Raw genomic sequence first — 18,047 nt, forward strand, 5'->3', positions numbered from 1 at the left:
ATCGTTATTTCCTAATTGTTCAGCTTTGTCCATAAAATACAACGCCTAAACTTCTATAAAATTAAGCAAAGAAGAATTGATTTACAAAAATAATTGTAATTTTCCAACAAAATGTAATAAAACCCGTAGCAAACGTTATTGCTTATATGTGGTTTTTTTTTTGTAAATCAAAACTGTAATTTGAATTATCTTAATATGCTTTATAACACGAACACAAATTCCTTTCTGAATAACAGGTTCGACATAAAAAAACAGTGTTCTATTTGTAAATAATTCCAAGAAACGTCTATTGTCCGGCATATTTTTTATCGCCATAGCGTTCTTCAACAATACAAGAAGTCAGGTAGGCAGAAAGTTAGAATTCGCTCAAAATTTTGATTTATTCATGAACAGCATAGTGAAGCATTGATAGAAAATATTATTAAATTAAAAACGCTTCTTGCGCGAACTAACCATATCTTATCAAGAGAGGATCTTGGTAATTTCAAAACTAAAGAAACCGCCTGCGGACGGGGAAGAACCACGTTTTCATAATACCATTTTATCACTTAATTTTTTTTAACGATCGTTAATTATTTCATGTAGACATTAATATAGGGCAAGCGTTTAGAGTTTGGGTTCAGGATTATATTTAACAGACTGTGAAAAGGTTACTTCTCATTGTCAACGCAATATATCATAATATGTTACTGTTAAGGTTACCGAATCTTATTCCAGGTCTTCCCCCTGAAACTATTTTAAGACGTCAGTTGAGTTGTTATTTATTAGCACACTTATTATATTAGATAGATTACGTGCAAAGACTTATATAATATGTGATGTAGGCAGCGAAGGTTCGCATGACGATGAGTTGTATAGCGGGTGAATGGTAGGCGAACCTAAAGTGCGGGGCTGGGTGCCTTTGTCTCATAGTCTGAACATGGCTCGTTGCTCGCGGCCCCCGTTACAACAGAACGCAAACGCGACGGCTTACTGCTCCGCGAAGCACGCTCGAACTCGCCCAACCCGCTCATTGGCGATTTGACCGCATCCGTGGTACGACGTTCTGGTGCCGACGTGGCTCCCTAACTTCTCTAACTTTTTAATTTTAACGACCAGCACTATACTTACATCTTTTTAATATTATATGCCGACAGGCATTCGCTGGAAGAGTTGTAGCGTGAAAAACGTTTTAAAAGTCCGTGACGCAAGTTGCTTTCAGTATTTCGAGTAGTTTAATATAGTTTTTCGTTAGTTGTTTTTAAAGCTAATGAATTAACGAGAAGACCGCTTCTTGTTGTATTTTTCGAAATAAATTGCTTTAGACGTGGAAAATAAAAAGAAGCAAAAATGTCGAAAAAACATCTACACAATCAAGCTGCTATACCGTTAGCTCCTGCCGTGTTTAAGGTAAGTTTTTTTTGTTGCTTTTTATATATTTTTTTATTAAATTGGCTACATTTTTTTTTTGTTATGACTGAAAAACTTTTTAGGGTGCTGTGCGATTATCTTTAGGTAAAGAGCCGAATGAAATGTTTGCGAGTTTAATTATTTATTTATAATAGTACAAATATATATTAATTTTACTGTCATACCGAACGTGTTAACCTAACACTCAGTCAAAATTCAAATTGGGATCATTGAAATTCGACTTCAACTGAACATAGCGATTACATTCGCTGTTTTCTAACGCCATATATTTATGTAGAGTTGCAATTAATAATTTCCAATTTAACTATAAATAACAAATAACTACGATTATTTATTATCAGCAGTGTTCGTTTCGCACGGCAATGCGTTATGTCCTTTTCGTTACGGTGTATTTCGATATTTTATTACACATTTGTAAATTGTTAATTGTATTTAAGACCAGTCCTCCACACGTTACCGGGGATTAGTTGATTCTGATATTAGTGAAAACAATAATTTATCCCTAATTTATTTTAATTGATATGTTCTTATTATTTATTGTCTAGGATCTATCAAAAAGTATGAGCAAATGAAATCAAATCCGAACTAATTTATTAAAGGACCTAAGTAATCCTAATTATTAAAATTAGCATGTAAAGAAATTATTTTATATAGGAATACGCCAATATAATCCTGTCACTTATGAATAATATTACATTTAATCTAAATAAATTTTAAAAGTTGCTTATTTACAGTCGACATATGGATATGAAATACGGTTTACGATTTTTTTTTATTTAATCGAAGTTTTAAACTTTTGAAATGACGAATTAATAGTTTAAATTTTGATGAAAACGATAATTTTTTTAAGTTTTAATATTTGTAATGTAAATATTATTACTTTAACTGCGTTTAAAATACAGTTATTCATCTTATTTCAAACCTCCCACCCATTGTTACACAATGAAGTTTTTATTAACAAAGTAAAAGCATTTCTAAGTAATTGGAAAACTAAATAAGGTAATTGATTTTTAAAGTCAATGAAAAATAACACGCTAACAAAATAGTAACTAAAAACAAATTAAGTTAAATAAAAATAATATGATATTTTTTTAATTAAAAATACATATTTTTAACCACGCTGACACAAATTTTTTTTTCCATAATTTACACGGTACATGAAAAATTAAGTAAATCTAGCAAGGGAATATTGTACGTTTTATAATAAAAATTTCAATAAGAAAAGAGGCTGAAAACTGTACTCTCTAATTGAAGTTATTTTACCCATTGAAGGGTAATTTGAATAACAATAAAATTGCTCTGTATTATTTAACTTGCTGCCTAAGGACATACAGCTAGTGTTACATAAGGTAAATGCTTGAATATTTCATACACGAGTATTTCCGTTACATTAAAAAAATTATCCTTATAATATTTTTAAAGTTATCCGCTGTGATTTGACTCTTTTATTTAATAATGACACTATTTGTAATTTTTTAATTATTAATTTATTGAATAAGGAATAATCTGTTTATTTAATAATTTATTGTTCATTTCTTAGATTAGGAAATCAAATAACAGCGAATAATTTTAAAAATATTAAAAGGATTAAATGTCTAAAGTAAAGGAATCATATAGCTAGTCGAATCCAGTTTTCAATTGTAGCACTTGATTGTTATAATTAACCTATAAAAACAGTCTTCATGTAATATTACTGCAGCTATTCTTTCGTGCGCATGTCTTGTGAAATTCGTACAGATATGTAATTATGGATTAAAAAGAGATTGATTGTGTACTTTATTGATAGTTAGATTGACTTACCGATAAAAATAGGACTTGTATGAATTAATTATAAAAAATAGTGGAAAATACTGTCGGGTTTTTATTTACATATATATTTTTTATATTCATTAATATTTACGATAAGGCGGATGCAAAAAAAAAAACAGTTTTAATATACTTTTACGTTTTGGCCGTAGTTAACCAGTAAATAATATAAAGCGTTTAAGCCTTTTGTGTTCAGTCTCATCGAAAATGATTAGTTTACATTGTCATAAGTCCTGAGTTTTTGTTCGCGGACCATTTCAACCCGCATTGTTCAGTTGGTGTCTGAATTGAAATTGTAACCTCTGTCAGTTACGCTATGGTGATTGCTTCTGCGAAAGTCTGCGGACAATAGCAATGCTTATGTTACAACGCCTCATAATTGTTTCGTCGCATGCTTATAATAAACTTTGGTTAGGTAAAATGTTCCATTTTCCATTTTCTTCGTACATAAACGTATGGCTAGCGAAAACAATGCATGTAATAAAATTGTTTTATTAAGAAAACTCACTTTGTCTGTTGTCTTATGGATTGTACCACACATATAGTTCACCTAGTGATTAATGATGTAACTTTAGTTTAGATATTGTCGCTACAGAAGCGACTTATGACTTCCTAGACTTCAAGGGAAAACCCCGTCACTAGTAATGATGTCTTCGATTTCATTTTCCTTTAAATTGCTTTACTTTACTTTACTATTAGATTAGACAATAGAGTTATGGGTTTTTACAAGGTCGAGGCGTTTCATATAAGTACACAGTGGCAGGATGGTTAGTTAAAGCGTGAATTTATTACTTTAAACTTGTTATCGAACGACGTACACGGAATATTATGCATGAATTAGAGACAGAAGTAAAACGAACGAGATTAAAATAAAAACAGTCAAATAAATATATTTGATGGGTTTAAGAGGATGAAATGAATATACCAAGTTTAACCTGCACAAGTGTTCATTTTTAAGAATTGTTTTAGTATACATTTTACACACTTTTTTTTTAAAAAAAACTAACAGCATACTATGTTCAGCAACACAAGGGACCGTGAACGTTTTTGTTAATAACTCTATAATTTTTTATAGTTACAATATTAACCCTAATTATATGACATTGTAGCACCATCAATATTATCTCGAGTTAATGATTTAGACTTCATATTATATTGACATTTTTGTATAACGAATAACAATGGTTACTTGCGTAAAACGGAATATAATATATTTGAGCCAGACACATGATTTTGGCCTATTAATTTCAATAACACTTATTAATGTGATAATACGTAAATAGCACAAAGAAATATTAAAAACAATTGGTTTAACAAGAGTTTGATAGTCTTAAACCGTGTCTGATAAATGTAGTCTTTATTGAAGTAAAAAAGTGTTCACAATCGAAGCGTGAAACTAAAATTTGCGCCCGCGTCGACGTCAGTGCTCGGCCTCGAAATTGGTGCGAAGAGTATAGAACAGGCGGTGGCGGCGGCGGGTAACTTCGCTCGCTCCGAGTCTGAACATTAAAATTGTAAAATCGACGCGCTCTTGGGCAATGGAAATTTCCACTGAGTCGCCCGTTCACCGCGCCCGCGCCTCTCCCCTCTCGCCCCGCTGCCGCCCCGCGACTTACCCACACAAACGCTTTTCTCATGGCGCCCCCCACAAATTATCCACACATACGCACATTCATTCAAAAAGAATTCTCAGTCAAACGGCTCCCGCTCCAGCCTGTTATCGGCACCCGCGTCTCGAACGTTCAAAGGACATTTATTCAAATGCACAGCTGTGAAAGAAAGGGAAGAAATGACCATGAATACACAAGTTTAATAAGTTTGCTTATGCATTAAAACCCCCATAAGAAATTTAAATATTATATGACTCACACGACCAAAGAACATTAACATAAAATATGCATAGTAACGATCGCAGTTCTATTTATATAAAGTTAAAATCAGTCATTTTGAACTATGTCGAAATAGATGGGCTCAATTTATTTCCAATGAGAGTTTGTCGCGAGACGTTTGCGTCCTAATAATACATTAACAACAATTCAACCCAATTGCTGATCGATATAAAAAAAACCTCTACAGAGAAAAGGTTAAATCAAAAAGTTTTCTTGTCTGAATGTACATCGAGAGCAAGTTACACTGTACTTATTGTTAATAATTATGAAAGTTTTATTACAACAAACATGTTCCTAAGATAAGTACACGAAAAGACTTCAACGAAAATAATGATAAATGTCGTAACATTAAGATTGATTGCGTAAATACGCACTTCATGAGAAATTGTAATAGAACAAAAAACTTAATCGGTTTAAATATCAACAAAACTCAACTTTTTTTTTAAATAAATGTGTACATTTATTTTAAATCCGTCGGCACTTTGAACGTGTCCATAGAGTATATTTTTGTAACTTAGACTAAAACGCCGTAAAGTGTTAATAAATTGTAAAAAAAAAAACACTAAATAATTCGCAATTTAAAAAAAAATCATATATATATATAATAAATTGTTCTTAAATGTGAGCTGGTTGAATTATCCTCAAGCAACTTTGTATACTTTGACCATTTTTCATATCCCGATTGTCACACTAAAGCAACAATACTTGTACCGCTACATCTTTTTGAGCCCCTTTTTAACTTACTATTTTATTATTCTGTAACCTTTGTAACCCCTCTGGATCGCAAATATTCAAATTACATTATAGTCCAAATAAACTACCCAATCACTTGCCTGTCCGTATTAACACTTTAATTTATTTAACGGCGCTTCAGACTTTTTACAGTAGCTATGTTTTTCATATTCACATTATCCGATCCTTTATACTGTTTTCTCTTATTTGGCATATTTTTAAGTAAGAGTAATTAAATTTTATTTCCGAGCCTCAGGAGAAAGCTCGCGGTCGCTTAACGATTTATAGAGAAATCGATAAATCGAACCCAAGATTGAGGAGATCCGCAGACGATGGAACGTAGGCGACATAGACCTGCGGAAAGGAGCGCAGAACTGGCCGCCGGGACGAAGAAGTTAAACGTCTCCATAACGCGAAACCAATCAAATCCGACAAGTCAACCGAGTCCAATGCGATTCCACCGCTGATTCTTGAAAATTTCTTTGATAAATATGACGAAAGAAATACAAGTAGGCCACCGTACGGTACTACTAATTCAACTTTTTAGTAAAGTGCACATTCAAATAAATAATATACTTCAATTACTACTTTTTGCATACATATTTAAACCGTCAGTCATAATGTCGCTCACCGTTTTTTTTTTATAACCAGTCTGCACTGCTTACTATTCGTCACCACCATTGTGTTGAATAACTGACAGTTAAGAATGTTTGTCCATCTCTTTTGTTTAAATAATAAAAATGTGTGAATTCCGCACTTATTAAGATTTTCTTTTAAGGTTATCAAAACCTCAGCTTTTCTATGGTGTATCGCCATTTTGAGAATGTATTCATTTACACCCTCTGAAGAAGAGTACATTGGCTTTCTGACAAATTTGCCCTTTTGTCCTTTTCGTCGTTCGTGTAGTAAGCACAGTCGATAACGTGGCGGAAAATGGAGACTACGGCGACTATGGAGGGCTCTGGCCAGGCCACAAACCGTTTTCCTTCTTTGTTCTAATTATTCGAACTGTTATAATGATTCTCAGAAACACGTTTTAAAAATAGTATATTATACATTTTAACTTAGTATTATCTTTGATACGATTTAAATTAATTATAAAGAATGTCTACATTCACAAGATTTATGAATGATGCGTGTGTAATGGGAATAGAGGTCGAAACTGAACGATTTGTCATGGCGCTAGAGAATGGAAAGAGTCGCCTTTCATGTCTTAGTTGGTTCAGTAGCTAGTCCACAGTTTACGGTATACGGTACACATATAAAATCTGCCGAAAATGGATGAGGCTACTTTTAACGAGTCAAGTTTAGAAACTTATGAAAGACGTAGTTGAGCAATTAGTGTTGAAGTATTTGCTTCCATACTAAGATGCGGTAAATTGTAGATAATTTCTGGGCTTGTTTTGAAACATAAAAATCAAGCGATCCTGTTAAGAGAACATAAGTAAATTTAAAATTATTATTATAGTTTCACATGAATTATAACTACATTTCAAAATGTGCCATTCATTAATCAAGCTTTATTCGCTAACATAGATCGTAATTAAATAATATTATGATATTTCACGACTAATTACAACTAAAATTTATACAATTCGCATTTGGTTTTTAGCTAACGATACAATTTACGTACCCATAAAATCAATTTCAACCTTTAACCTTCACAATTGGAAGAAATTTTTGATTTTTAAGAGATTATCTAAATTCATTTATTGTTTAAAAAATTTCTGTTAAAATCATACATAAATTTTTATTTACATTGTTGTGGGTTAGAATTCGAAATTCTTGTTAAACATGTTTATTTCATAGAAGGAACAAATATGCTGTGTTGTTATGAACAATTGGAAGTGTTCTAGTGCTAAGATACTAAAACGGTTATTTTATTTTGAATTTACTAAAGGAATTTTGGTCAATAAAATAATTTTATAATTAGAAGTAAATTGATATTACAATAATGGCCAGAAATATTGGAAACATTATTTACATGTTTCAAAGTTAAGGATAGATATTATTTCGATATAGATAGAATTCAATTATTATCTTAAAAACTAATAAGGTAACTAATTAGAGAGAAAATTGTTAACTTTTTTTAAAATAGTCAACTGTTTTTAGGTGTAATTATTAATGAGTTAATAATATTAGATTTACTGAACATCGTATATTCTTTAATGTCATCTTAACTAAAAGATAAATTTAATAAACTTCTATGACATTCGGGGTGCAAATAAATTGTACGTAGTGAGTGCATCATATTACCAAAAAGGTGCCTAACCATTACGACGAGCAAAATACCCCTTTTTTATTCTTAGTAACTGAAATTAGATGAGATGAGACGTCGTAGTTCCAATGATACTTTGTATGTCATAATCATTAGATTGTGATATTCAAATACACAGAATGCATTTCTTTACCTTAACGGATACACCGAGATGACTATCACACCATACATGTAATTAAAATGCGGCATAAAAAATTAAAAGTCAATGGGAAATCAGTTCAAACTACAATAACGTGTGGGTCAATCTAGTTGTTATGGTATTTTGACTCTTCTGACTTCTCCGGAGGTAAAAGTGTCGTATCATTCCTTAGATGTTTCGACAGACTCTTCCATGTTTTTTCTTTAAAGAATTTAACGATCGTTTATTTTTTTAATAGCTTGGAGCCATGTGGCTGTCTGCTCGTTTTCTGCGGTACCACAATCGGTCTGTAACCAGAAAAGCCTCTTTGCCTTAATCTGTCATAGGTCACCCTTGACAGGCTTTGCAATTGAGATTACATTTTTTGATTTGATAGCAATTCGAGTGTTGATTTTGACTCACTAATAATAATGACTCTCTCTTGCGGTACGGTTCGGTTTAAGCGAAGAGTTGCGACTGGAAAAGAGTGCATCTGAGACTGTAGGTTTCTATTGGTCAGGTTCAACCATCAAAAGTAACCCTCGGATGTCTCCTTTTTGCTACCCCTTATACGTTGTTAACCACGATTCTTCGGTCTGTAACTTACGAGTCCGCAGTCTTGTATAAATTGCTAACCGTAAAAATCATTGCCGTGAATGAGATGAATTGAATCTATAAGACATTTACTTCTTTTAAGTCAATTTCAGAGGTAAATACTCAAATAAAAATGCAAATGACCTCTTTTTATTTATTAACATTTTGATTATTTTATTCGTATTAGATATGTTAATTATGCAAAAGAACAAGTACAGTATTATGTAGTCTTTGGTAAATTAGGTTATCATAGCAAATTATAATACTGTAAAAGTCTTTCTATCCCATGGACACTTATTGTTTGTTAATCGTACTAAGTTTTTTTTCTCTTTAAGTTTTTAATTATTATTATTCATTTAAACGTATGTTTTTTTAACACCCAGCTAGCATTTTTCTTTATTAAACTATATATTGCAATGTGGATGGTTAAAATATGAAGTGAATGAATTTCCTACGTGGCTTTCGCGACCATTGTTTCGGCGCGCTTGAAATAGAAATGAGGGCGCACATCGAAACTACTCGTGCAAACATTACCTTGATCCAAGTTAAACATTAGCAAAGACGACCATTTCTTGCGTTAATTTTCAATTATCGAAGAGACATTATACATATGAATAATGAATAACGTTTCATGTTTAAAACACGTTTTGACGTTTTAGCCCATAGATGGCCACTGGAAGACATAGGCCTCTCCAAAACTTATATAGATAGGGGATAGTATACTATAATCGCCGGTTGGAAATCGCAGTGGTATTTTGGTACGGAGAGGACGCTACTGCCTAATCCTCTGGAAACGTATTTGTGAGCAGTAGCAATCCAATAGCAGCAGTACAATTAAGTAATTAAGTATTATAAGTAGCAATACAATTAATGCACAATGTGTGGTTTATATTAGATTATTATTGTCGGGAATCGAACCCGCAAGCTACGATCACAAGTATCAGACTACTGCGGCTAGGTTACCACTGTTCATTTCTCTTATTAAGTCTCTCTTAGTACGCGAACATGAAATTCATACCATACTGTAGATTATGAACGAAATATAGTAGGGATCCGGAGAAAAGTTGTTAATGAACAATACGATTAAAATCTTTTTATTGGTTCACTGATCAGGTAATCATCAAATTACTAATGATTATTTATTATTTTTTCTAAATACGGAGTATATTACGTAAAGCGAATAAAGTCGTTGTTTTACATAGAATCGGTTTGAAGGCGAATGGCCTTTATGGTTCAATTAAGTATATTAACCAGGTTTTGTCATGAAAATAATTGTTCGACTAGAAATAGATTATGAAGAAGTAATATTTTTTTTAATATTTCAAAAGAATTACGATTATTTGTAAACACTGTTGTTTTGGTATTGTTTTGTATTGTATATATTTTCTTACAATCAGGAGTCAAAGGCAATGCCGTGTACACAAATCAAGTTTAATGCAATAAATGTAATCAAGCGCTTACGTAAAGGGAAGGATGAAACAGAATATAATATATAACAAGGCCAGATAACCGTTATCTTATCGTCACTTCACTAGTGAAAATTTATCGATGGCTTCGGAAAGTTATAACCGTGTCCAGATTTCAAGTAATGAGAATAGTTTCATTTTGTATTCGATTTTATTACAACATTTTCCTCGCACTATTCCGCATAGGCCTTGTCAGACATACATAATAACATGTTCTATCTAATTTCCTTAACATAGAAAATAACTTCTGACTATTTATAGTAATAAAAATTTTTAATAAGAAAACTTTTATCTTAAAGCATTAATAGGAACCATTAAACAAGTTGAAACATACCCAGCGAAAATATTTTACGTATTTTTTTTCCATTATAATTTATGTCACCATGATACAACATGGTACGAGAAGTATTTTAAATTTTGAAGAGAAATATTTCCTAAAACTAATGAAAGAAATAAGTTATTATACAAATAGCTATTAGTTTAATTACACAACAACCACTGTACCACGCGTTTGGTAGTTTGCATGCATCTAAAGCGCGGTTTCACTTGTATTATAACTAGTTTATCAGTGTAAATTGTGTAATTAAGTAGAAAAATGTATAAGACATTTTTCCAGTAAATGACACAACAGAGAGCCTGTTGTAATAATACAGTGGAATTATTGTAATTACATTTTACGTGATAATATTTAGTTAATCGAGTAACATCTAGTAGTTTTCCTTTAGTAAGACGCACGCGTTTTAACGACCTCTCAATAGAAATTATCTCCAATTGAAATAATCGATTAAAATTTTAACCTATGTGAATTAACGCAAATTATTTGCCTGCGACAATGAAATAGTTTTATCATGTGTATAACATTAAATTTAAATTTCTCATTTAGCAATGTGAAAATAGTTCCATATCATAAAATTTATAACTATGACAAATTGGAAAACATGCAGCTATGAGTGAATTGTTGTTATTTTCTTAAATCCTTGTCATAGAACTATTTGGCGCATTAAAATTTACTGTGAATAACGATAAAGTTTAGTTTAAATGTATTGAAATCATTGTTAGCGATAACACGAATGCTTATTGAAAAGCTAATGAAATATAATATATATGTTATTTCTGCCCTTCGTCTATTTTTAATAATTGCTAAGTATGTCAAAACTTATATTATTTGCGTTATAAACAATGAACACTTTACGCGATATAAAATTTAAACACGGGATATTTTATATACGCGCATGTAAAAAAGAAAATAAATATTCTCTGAAACATGTCAACAGTGAAAAAGTATCATCAGTTTAGTGAAGTTTTATGGGAATAGTTTAATTGAAATAAAATTGATCGTTGTTCATTACGACCATGCTATATGGACTAAATTTGATTTGTCTTTTGTTTCAACATTATTTTGTTAATTTATAATGTAGAGCAGTTGTAGAGGACTGAGGCGAGATCGTATGACGAGGTTTCGATTCCCGGGTTACAATCTTATATAATTAGCACATTGTGCATTAATTATAAAGGATTGTCGCTGCTCACAACCAAGTTTCCAGAGGATGGGCAGCAGCGACCTGTGCGTACGATAATACCACACTGCAATCGCCAACCTGCCTGCCAAGCATGACGCTTATGGTATACCCCCTTAAAGATCTTTGGGGGAGGTCTATGCTAGGAAACGACGACTAAGGACTAAAACATATATACTGCATGAAATTTAACTAAGCTGAAGTTATAACTTGCACCAATACTGTATATATGCTGCACGAATAGTTATTTTCAGTTTTTGATGCACCAAAATGAGAAATAAACACACGTTAATCACGGGGACTATATATTTGCCATCAACTATATTACAACGTGAGTTATAAAAATGAATGAAATGTAATATCAGCACGAGTAACTCTATTTTTGTATGATAGTGGCGTCGTGTTAAGTCGGCAAATATTTTTAATTTATTTATAACAATTTAATACAATTACGACCTCGTAGACAATGAATTAATTATAGTATGGTGTTTAATATAAGTCTTTACGCTAAATATTTCAATTTGTTACACATATTAATGTTTTTTTATCGGTATATCTCTGCTACCAAAATGGCATTCCGCGGGTTTGAGGAGAGTGTTCACGGGAGAGCTTGGGCTCGGGTCACGATATACTAATGTTTTATCGAATTAGGAAGTTGGGCTGTTAGATCGCTTCGGTGAACGCTCCATGGAGTGACTGAGCTCAAGGGCACCCACGAGGGGACCTCGCCTTAGGCTGTTAATAATACTCATACTAGGGCAAGGTTTTGAATTGTACAGTAAACCGAATTTATAAAATATGTACTGTTTTTAAGCTATTTTTCATAATAAATTCGTAACATGTCTTTTAATTTATTGCTATTGGTTACATATATAAAACACCGCAATGTATCATTTAAATGAAATTTTCACAAAGTTGTTATATGTAAAATAAAAGTGATTTTTCATTCCTCTGTACCGCTTGTAACCGGTTAATAAATTTGTCAACATTCACTGCACTAAGTTTATAAATACGAATGAACTGCGGTGAGAAAGCTGACGGCACATGTGATGCATTGTGTAAAAACGCATAAAAGACGCTGCGGAATCGTTGTTTAATAACTAAGCAACGTTTAACAGCGGCTTTCATATCAACATGGCGCATTAAACTAAATCTATTCCAAACGCTATTTAATCTATAACTCGATAACTGTAAAACAGATAAAATAGAAAACCTGAAACTGACGTTTTTTTTACATAACTCCTTGTTTTAATTGAAGCAATCCCAGTCTAGCTGGAGACATATGATCTATCACTAACATTAATTGAGTGATTTGGGGCATTGATTCATAGATAGCTATAGTGATTTCGTGTTTATAATCCACTCATATACGTGACCGCGTGAAATTGAATGCAATGTAAATTGTAACGCAATCTAATATTAATTGTAAATGTAGAATGAAAAATTAAATTTTATCGTTTAGTTCATTTGCATACGTATCTAAATTACATTTTCCTCGAGTAACCATGTTTTTTTAAATTATCGATTGATGAGTTTACACAGTGTACTATAACAGATAGACAGATGTATTTTCAATTTTATTAAAACAATTGTAAATTTATATTAATTCTTGAAAAATGTACAAATCTGAGTATTATGATAGTAAAGTGCAATTTGTGTTTATATAACAAAAATATAGAGTGATTAAAGTTAACATATATTTATAATTATATTCCTACTCCATGTCAAACAAGAGTGATCGAATCTATCCAATGATTTTGATTTTTTTGCCCCAGAGGCTATTATGAAACAAAGATTTCTAATAAAATTTAGTAAAAAATAATATATTCATGAATCATTTGAAACATTTATTTAAAATAGTTTGAACAACACTAACAAATAATTATCAGTTCATTTAATGTCCGATTGCTTTTAAATAAAACTATTATTAATATTAAGTGTATTGAATAATACATTTATTATATAATACTTTTAAAAATAATTCACTTAATATATATTATAAAATGAATAAAAAGTTTGTTCATCTTTCACAGTCTTTATACAAAAATAAAACATTTTATTATCTTACAAATTCTATTAAATCACTTATTAAGAATTGTTAATAAATGTATATGAGGAGATGTTAATCTCTTTGTTTTATTTGCCTGTGCAATGAATTGTGATTATAATGATGTTTTCTAATGTTTTTTTAAAAGAAACCTTTTGAAATAGCTCCGGCGCGACCACGAGGTATAACACGCGGTGAGCACGTGGTGATTGCATGATCGGTACCCACCGCGTAGCTTTTCGTTTGCTCCTGCGAATATATTAGATCACTATCATTGTCCTGTATGCATTATTTGCATTACCTTAGTCATTCTGAAGTTTCTTTTGTTATAAAACATAATCTTTTTTACAGTAATAAATTTTCACATAACGAAAAAAAAAGTTTTTGTTAGTAAAAAATGTTAATTTCATTTGGGTTATATCGTTTGAAGTAATGATACAGTCGAAGTAATGGGCAAGTTTAGAAAGTCTAGACCGGTACGTGGCTGTAGCTAGATTTAGCATTAAAAAAGTGAGCGTAAATGAGCCAGAGGCACGCGATGTTAGTTCCCCCACACTTTACAACATGCGCGGAAGTTACCGCTTCGTTTGCCTGTGTGGGACAATGGCACACGCACGTGCACAAATATAGTAACGTCTAGCACTTAACTGCACACTAGTGCGTTTAGACGCACCTACACACACAATTTTCGCCCACGAAATGCTTAGGCATAAATAGACGTAAATTACTAATTCAAAAGTTTAACGTTAAATAGTCTTGTATAAAAATAATCATTCTCTATTGTTAGTAAAAAATCAATAATTTTTATTTTTGATTAAATTTAAAAAAAATGTTTTTCTCAAAAATAACCTTTGTAATTGTCGATATAAAAGAGTCTAATAATAATCTTAGTCCAAATGCAATTTGTTTCATTATTACGTGTTGAGTGATCACCAATCATGTCAATTTTTTTGTTTTGGTTACGTTCCTATTGCTTCATCTATTCAATTTATTTATACGTTTTGACAATGATATTCATAAACAAACTATTATGAATCTTCTTGCAAGACTAGGTTACAAGAGTGATCAGCGGTCACATTTATTATAATACTATAGAATTTTGTCATATTTTTTCATACTACCTGTTAGAACTTTTCTTTGAACTACCTATTTGTTCATCTTAACTAATTTACTGACAACGTTCTTACAATTTTTTTTGTAACTATATTGAGTCAAATTGCTATTTAATTTGTGAACATTTGCCATGTTATATTTATATCAAACAGGGCGTCCAGACATTAGTTGTATTATTATGTTATAAATTACGTTTATTCCTTCAGGATAACAGTACATATATAACTATCATCCTTAGTTTATCTTTATTTTTGAAACTTCCAAAAAACTTTAACCCCTCTGCTTAATTCATTTATATAAATCATTTTAATGAGTCAAATTGAAATAAATCGATTTAAAGAATTAATTTAAGTTTAAAGAAGTATATAATCAAAAACATAGACCAACAAATATAATGTAATACAAAAAAACATTGCAAAGAGTTTCGTCATATCTGGGATATCATTATGAGATTTCTACGTTGTGGACACTGTACAGTTTTATTAACTTTTGTTACGACAGTGATAATAAATATTTTTACAGAGCTATAAAGCTTGATTCGTCTTTGTTCGGTCCTTGACTATGGCTATGTATGCAAAATGCGTAGACTACAAATAAAACATAATATGAATATTTGGCGACAGAAAATTTTCAATTTCGCACGTGACTTAATGTCATATTCACATCTTATATTAGAAATGTAATTAACCTTTTTCCTACTTATATAAAACATTGTTTAGCTTCAATAACTAAAACGATCTTTCCAAATATGTTATTCAATAATGCCTCTTTAAATCAAGTTAAATAAATTACTCAAGCACACTTTATTTAAAAAAATTATTTATTTTTAATAACCGTTTATCAGTTTATATCTGTTCAGAGGTAATTATTTACTTTAATATTTGTAATAACTTCCAGTTCAGGAAAGGTTTATTACGTTTTATTTAAATCTCGACCTTTGAAAGTCGTTTCCAAAATAGTTATCGTGTGTTTTCGACAGAGACTTATATCGTGCGCGAGGGTGACCCTCTTTCTGTTGGCAACGCTGGCGCCGCTGTGGGGTAGCATTCAGACAGTTACGTCACCTGAGAACGAACGCTATTTCCCCCCTCCCTAATTCACGTTCCCTGATTGTGAAGAACTCACGCTATTTGTTCTTTTGCAGCTTTTATGTATTTATTAGGACTCTATTCAATCATACGCTTAGATTTTTTTCTTGGCTAAATTAAAATACTTGCTGAAAATTCAAACCTTGGTTTTAAAACGCCAAATAAAATATTCTGGCCCAGTTTTATACCTTTAAGATATACATGCTTTGAAAAATTCCTTTTTTATATTTAATACCTACCGCCTGATGGATAGAATTTCATAAAATCCGTTGTTAGCTGAACTCTACTCAACAAAAGGAATGTATACCAAATATATAATTCGTACCAAATATAAAGCCTCTAAGCCTTATGATTTAAAAGGTATCGTTATGAGTCAGTACATAGTTGGTAATGTCATAAAGACTCGATAAATTTTATCGTTAGATGAATTTATCTTTTAACGACGAATTTATCTTAGTGGTTGTTTATTAAACTCGACTTTTAGATATTTTATTAATTTATTTTAAAAAATGTAGCCACATATTTATTGTGTCAACAAATCACGTATACCTTGTAGTTTTGATTCAAATTTGTGTTGTGGGTGCAAGAATAGTTATTTACAACCCATTCATCAGTTTGTGCAGACTGGTATAAATATACCACCTCTGGCTTTCAATGCAATTGTGGTTCAAACATGAATCAGCACAATGTTACCGATTGATGAAGAATTGTTACATGTGTTTACTTTAAAATTATTTAAAACTAACAAACGGTTTCGTAATTACTTCATTAGTAATTCGAAAGAGAAATTGTTAATGTCGAAATAGTTAATAATTTAATTCATATACCTTAAATACCTTTTTAATTTAGTTTATTTTAACAACAGCAGAAAAAAGTACTGTCCAACATAATTAATCATATTTAACATTTATAAAATGACACGAAAATGGTGCATCTAGCAAAAAAGTACAAGATGACACACAGCGTCGAATTTGCAATAGACATGTTGAGAATAATGAAGAAAAGTGTAAGTATGAAAGACGAAATAATAACTAAAACTAAAAAAAATATTATTAACCCTTTAAATAATAAAATCTATGCCCATACTTACTTTGAACGAGTGGCAACAATAAGGGGGCCATAAAAAACCGGTCGGGTTGGAAATTTATAGAGAAGGCCTAAGAAGTGGACGTCCTGCAGCTGAAATGATAATGGTGATGAAATATTCTTTTTGTAATATACCATTTTTATCTAATGTTTGGTATTATGGAAAAGTTGGATAGGTTTCTTTATATTATATTGCTTTTAAACATCCGATTACGTTCAATGTCGATCTAATGAGCATAAGTTCTTAGGAATTAATTGTATAAGCCTTGGTTTTACGTTTATATATAGGTATTATGAGGAAGCGACAAATACGAACCATGAGCTAGGGACGCCTGGCACGTAGTAAAATTATTGCTTTCCGCGCTCTATAGCCAAACCGATTATGGCATTCAATCAATGCGGAATGGCGATATGTTAGCCAATAACCTGCGTGTGCGTTATCACTTGTTTCCTGTACTACTTGAATGCTAGCGATGGTTTAACTATAGTGACGTATATCGCAAAAACATTTTTACTCTTACCCGTGTTTTAGTTCTATTATTATCATAAACGGTTGAATATTATAATACGGATGACACTACTGTGCGGATAGCGCAGCGTACGAATTCCACCCACGAGAACAGGATAAATTGTAACATATTTATAAAAATGTTAGCGATGTAAAAGTTAGACGAAGCTGATTACTAGATTGCACGGGTTTATTCTAATCTCATAAGAAAAATTATTGTAAAAAGTATTTCCGTTACTAGCATCAATTTCCGGTAGCACAAGGTTGCGGAGTCCAACTACCGTAACGTACGATTGTGTATTCAATTCACTTTTATATTATCTCCACTTCTCTCAAAGACCTCGACCTAGTGAAAAACCAAGCCTGTTTGTGTTTAAATTGTATCGAAATACATA

At 31.5% G+C, this 18,047-nt stretch overlaps 1 protein-coding gene across 1 annotated transcript in view; it reads left to right on the forward strand.

Annotated features, from left to right (window-relative positions):
• Positions 1 to 938: 938 nt before the first annotated feature.
• LOC137933370 (proton-coupled amino acid transporter-like protein CG1139) overlaps positions 939 to 18,047 on the forward strand; it is a 32,729-nt gene continuing 15,620 nt past the window's right edge. The window contains exon 1 of the mRNA XM_068777307.1: positions 939 to 1,389. Coding sequence (XP_068633408.1) covers positions 1,330 to 1,389 — 60 coding nt within the window. The 5' untranslated portion in view covers positions 939 to 1,329. The remainder of the gene's footprint in view (positions 1,390 to 18,047) is intronic.

This window comes from Battus philenor, unplaced genomic scaffold, assembly GCF_028537555.1.
Source record: "Battus philenor isolate CCGP_79_NKW_IND1 unplaced genomic scaffold, ilBatPhil1.0.hap1 SCAF_1, whole genome shotgun sequence".
Lineage (NCBI taxonomy): Eukaryota > Metazoa > Arthropoda > Insecta > Lepidoptera > Papilionidae > Battus > Battus philenor.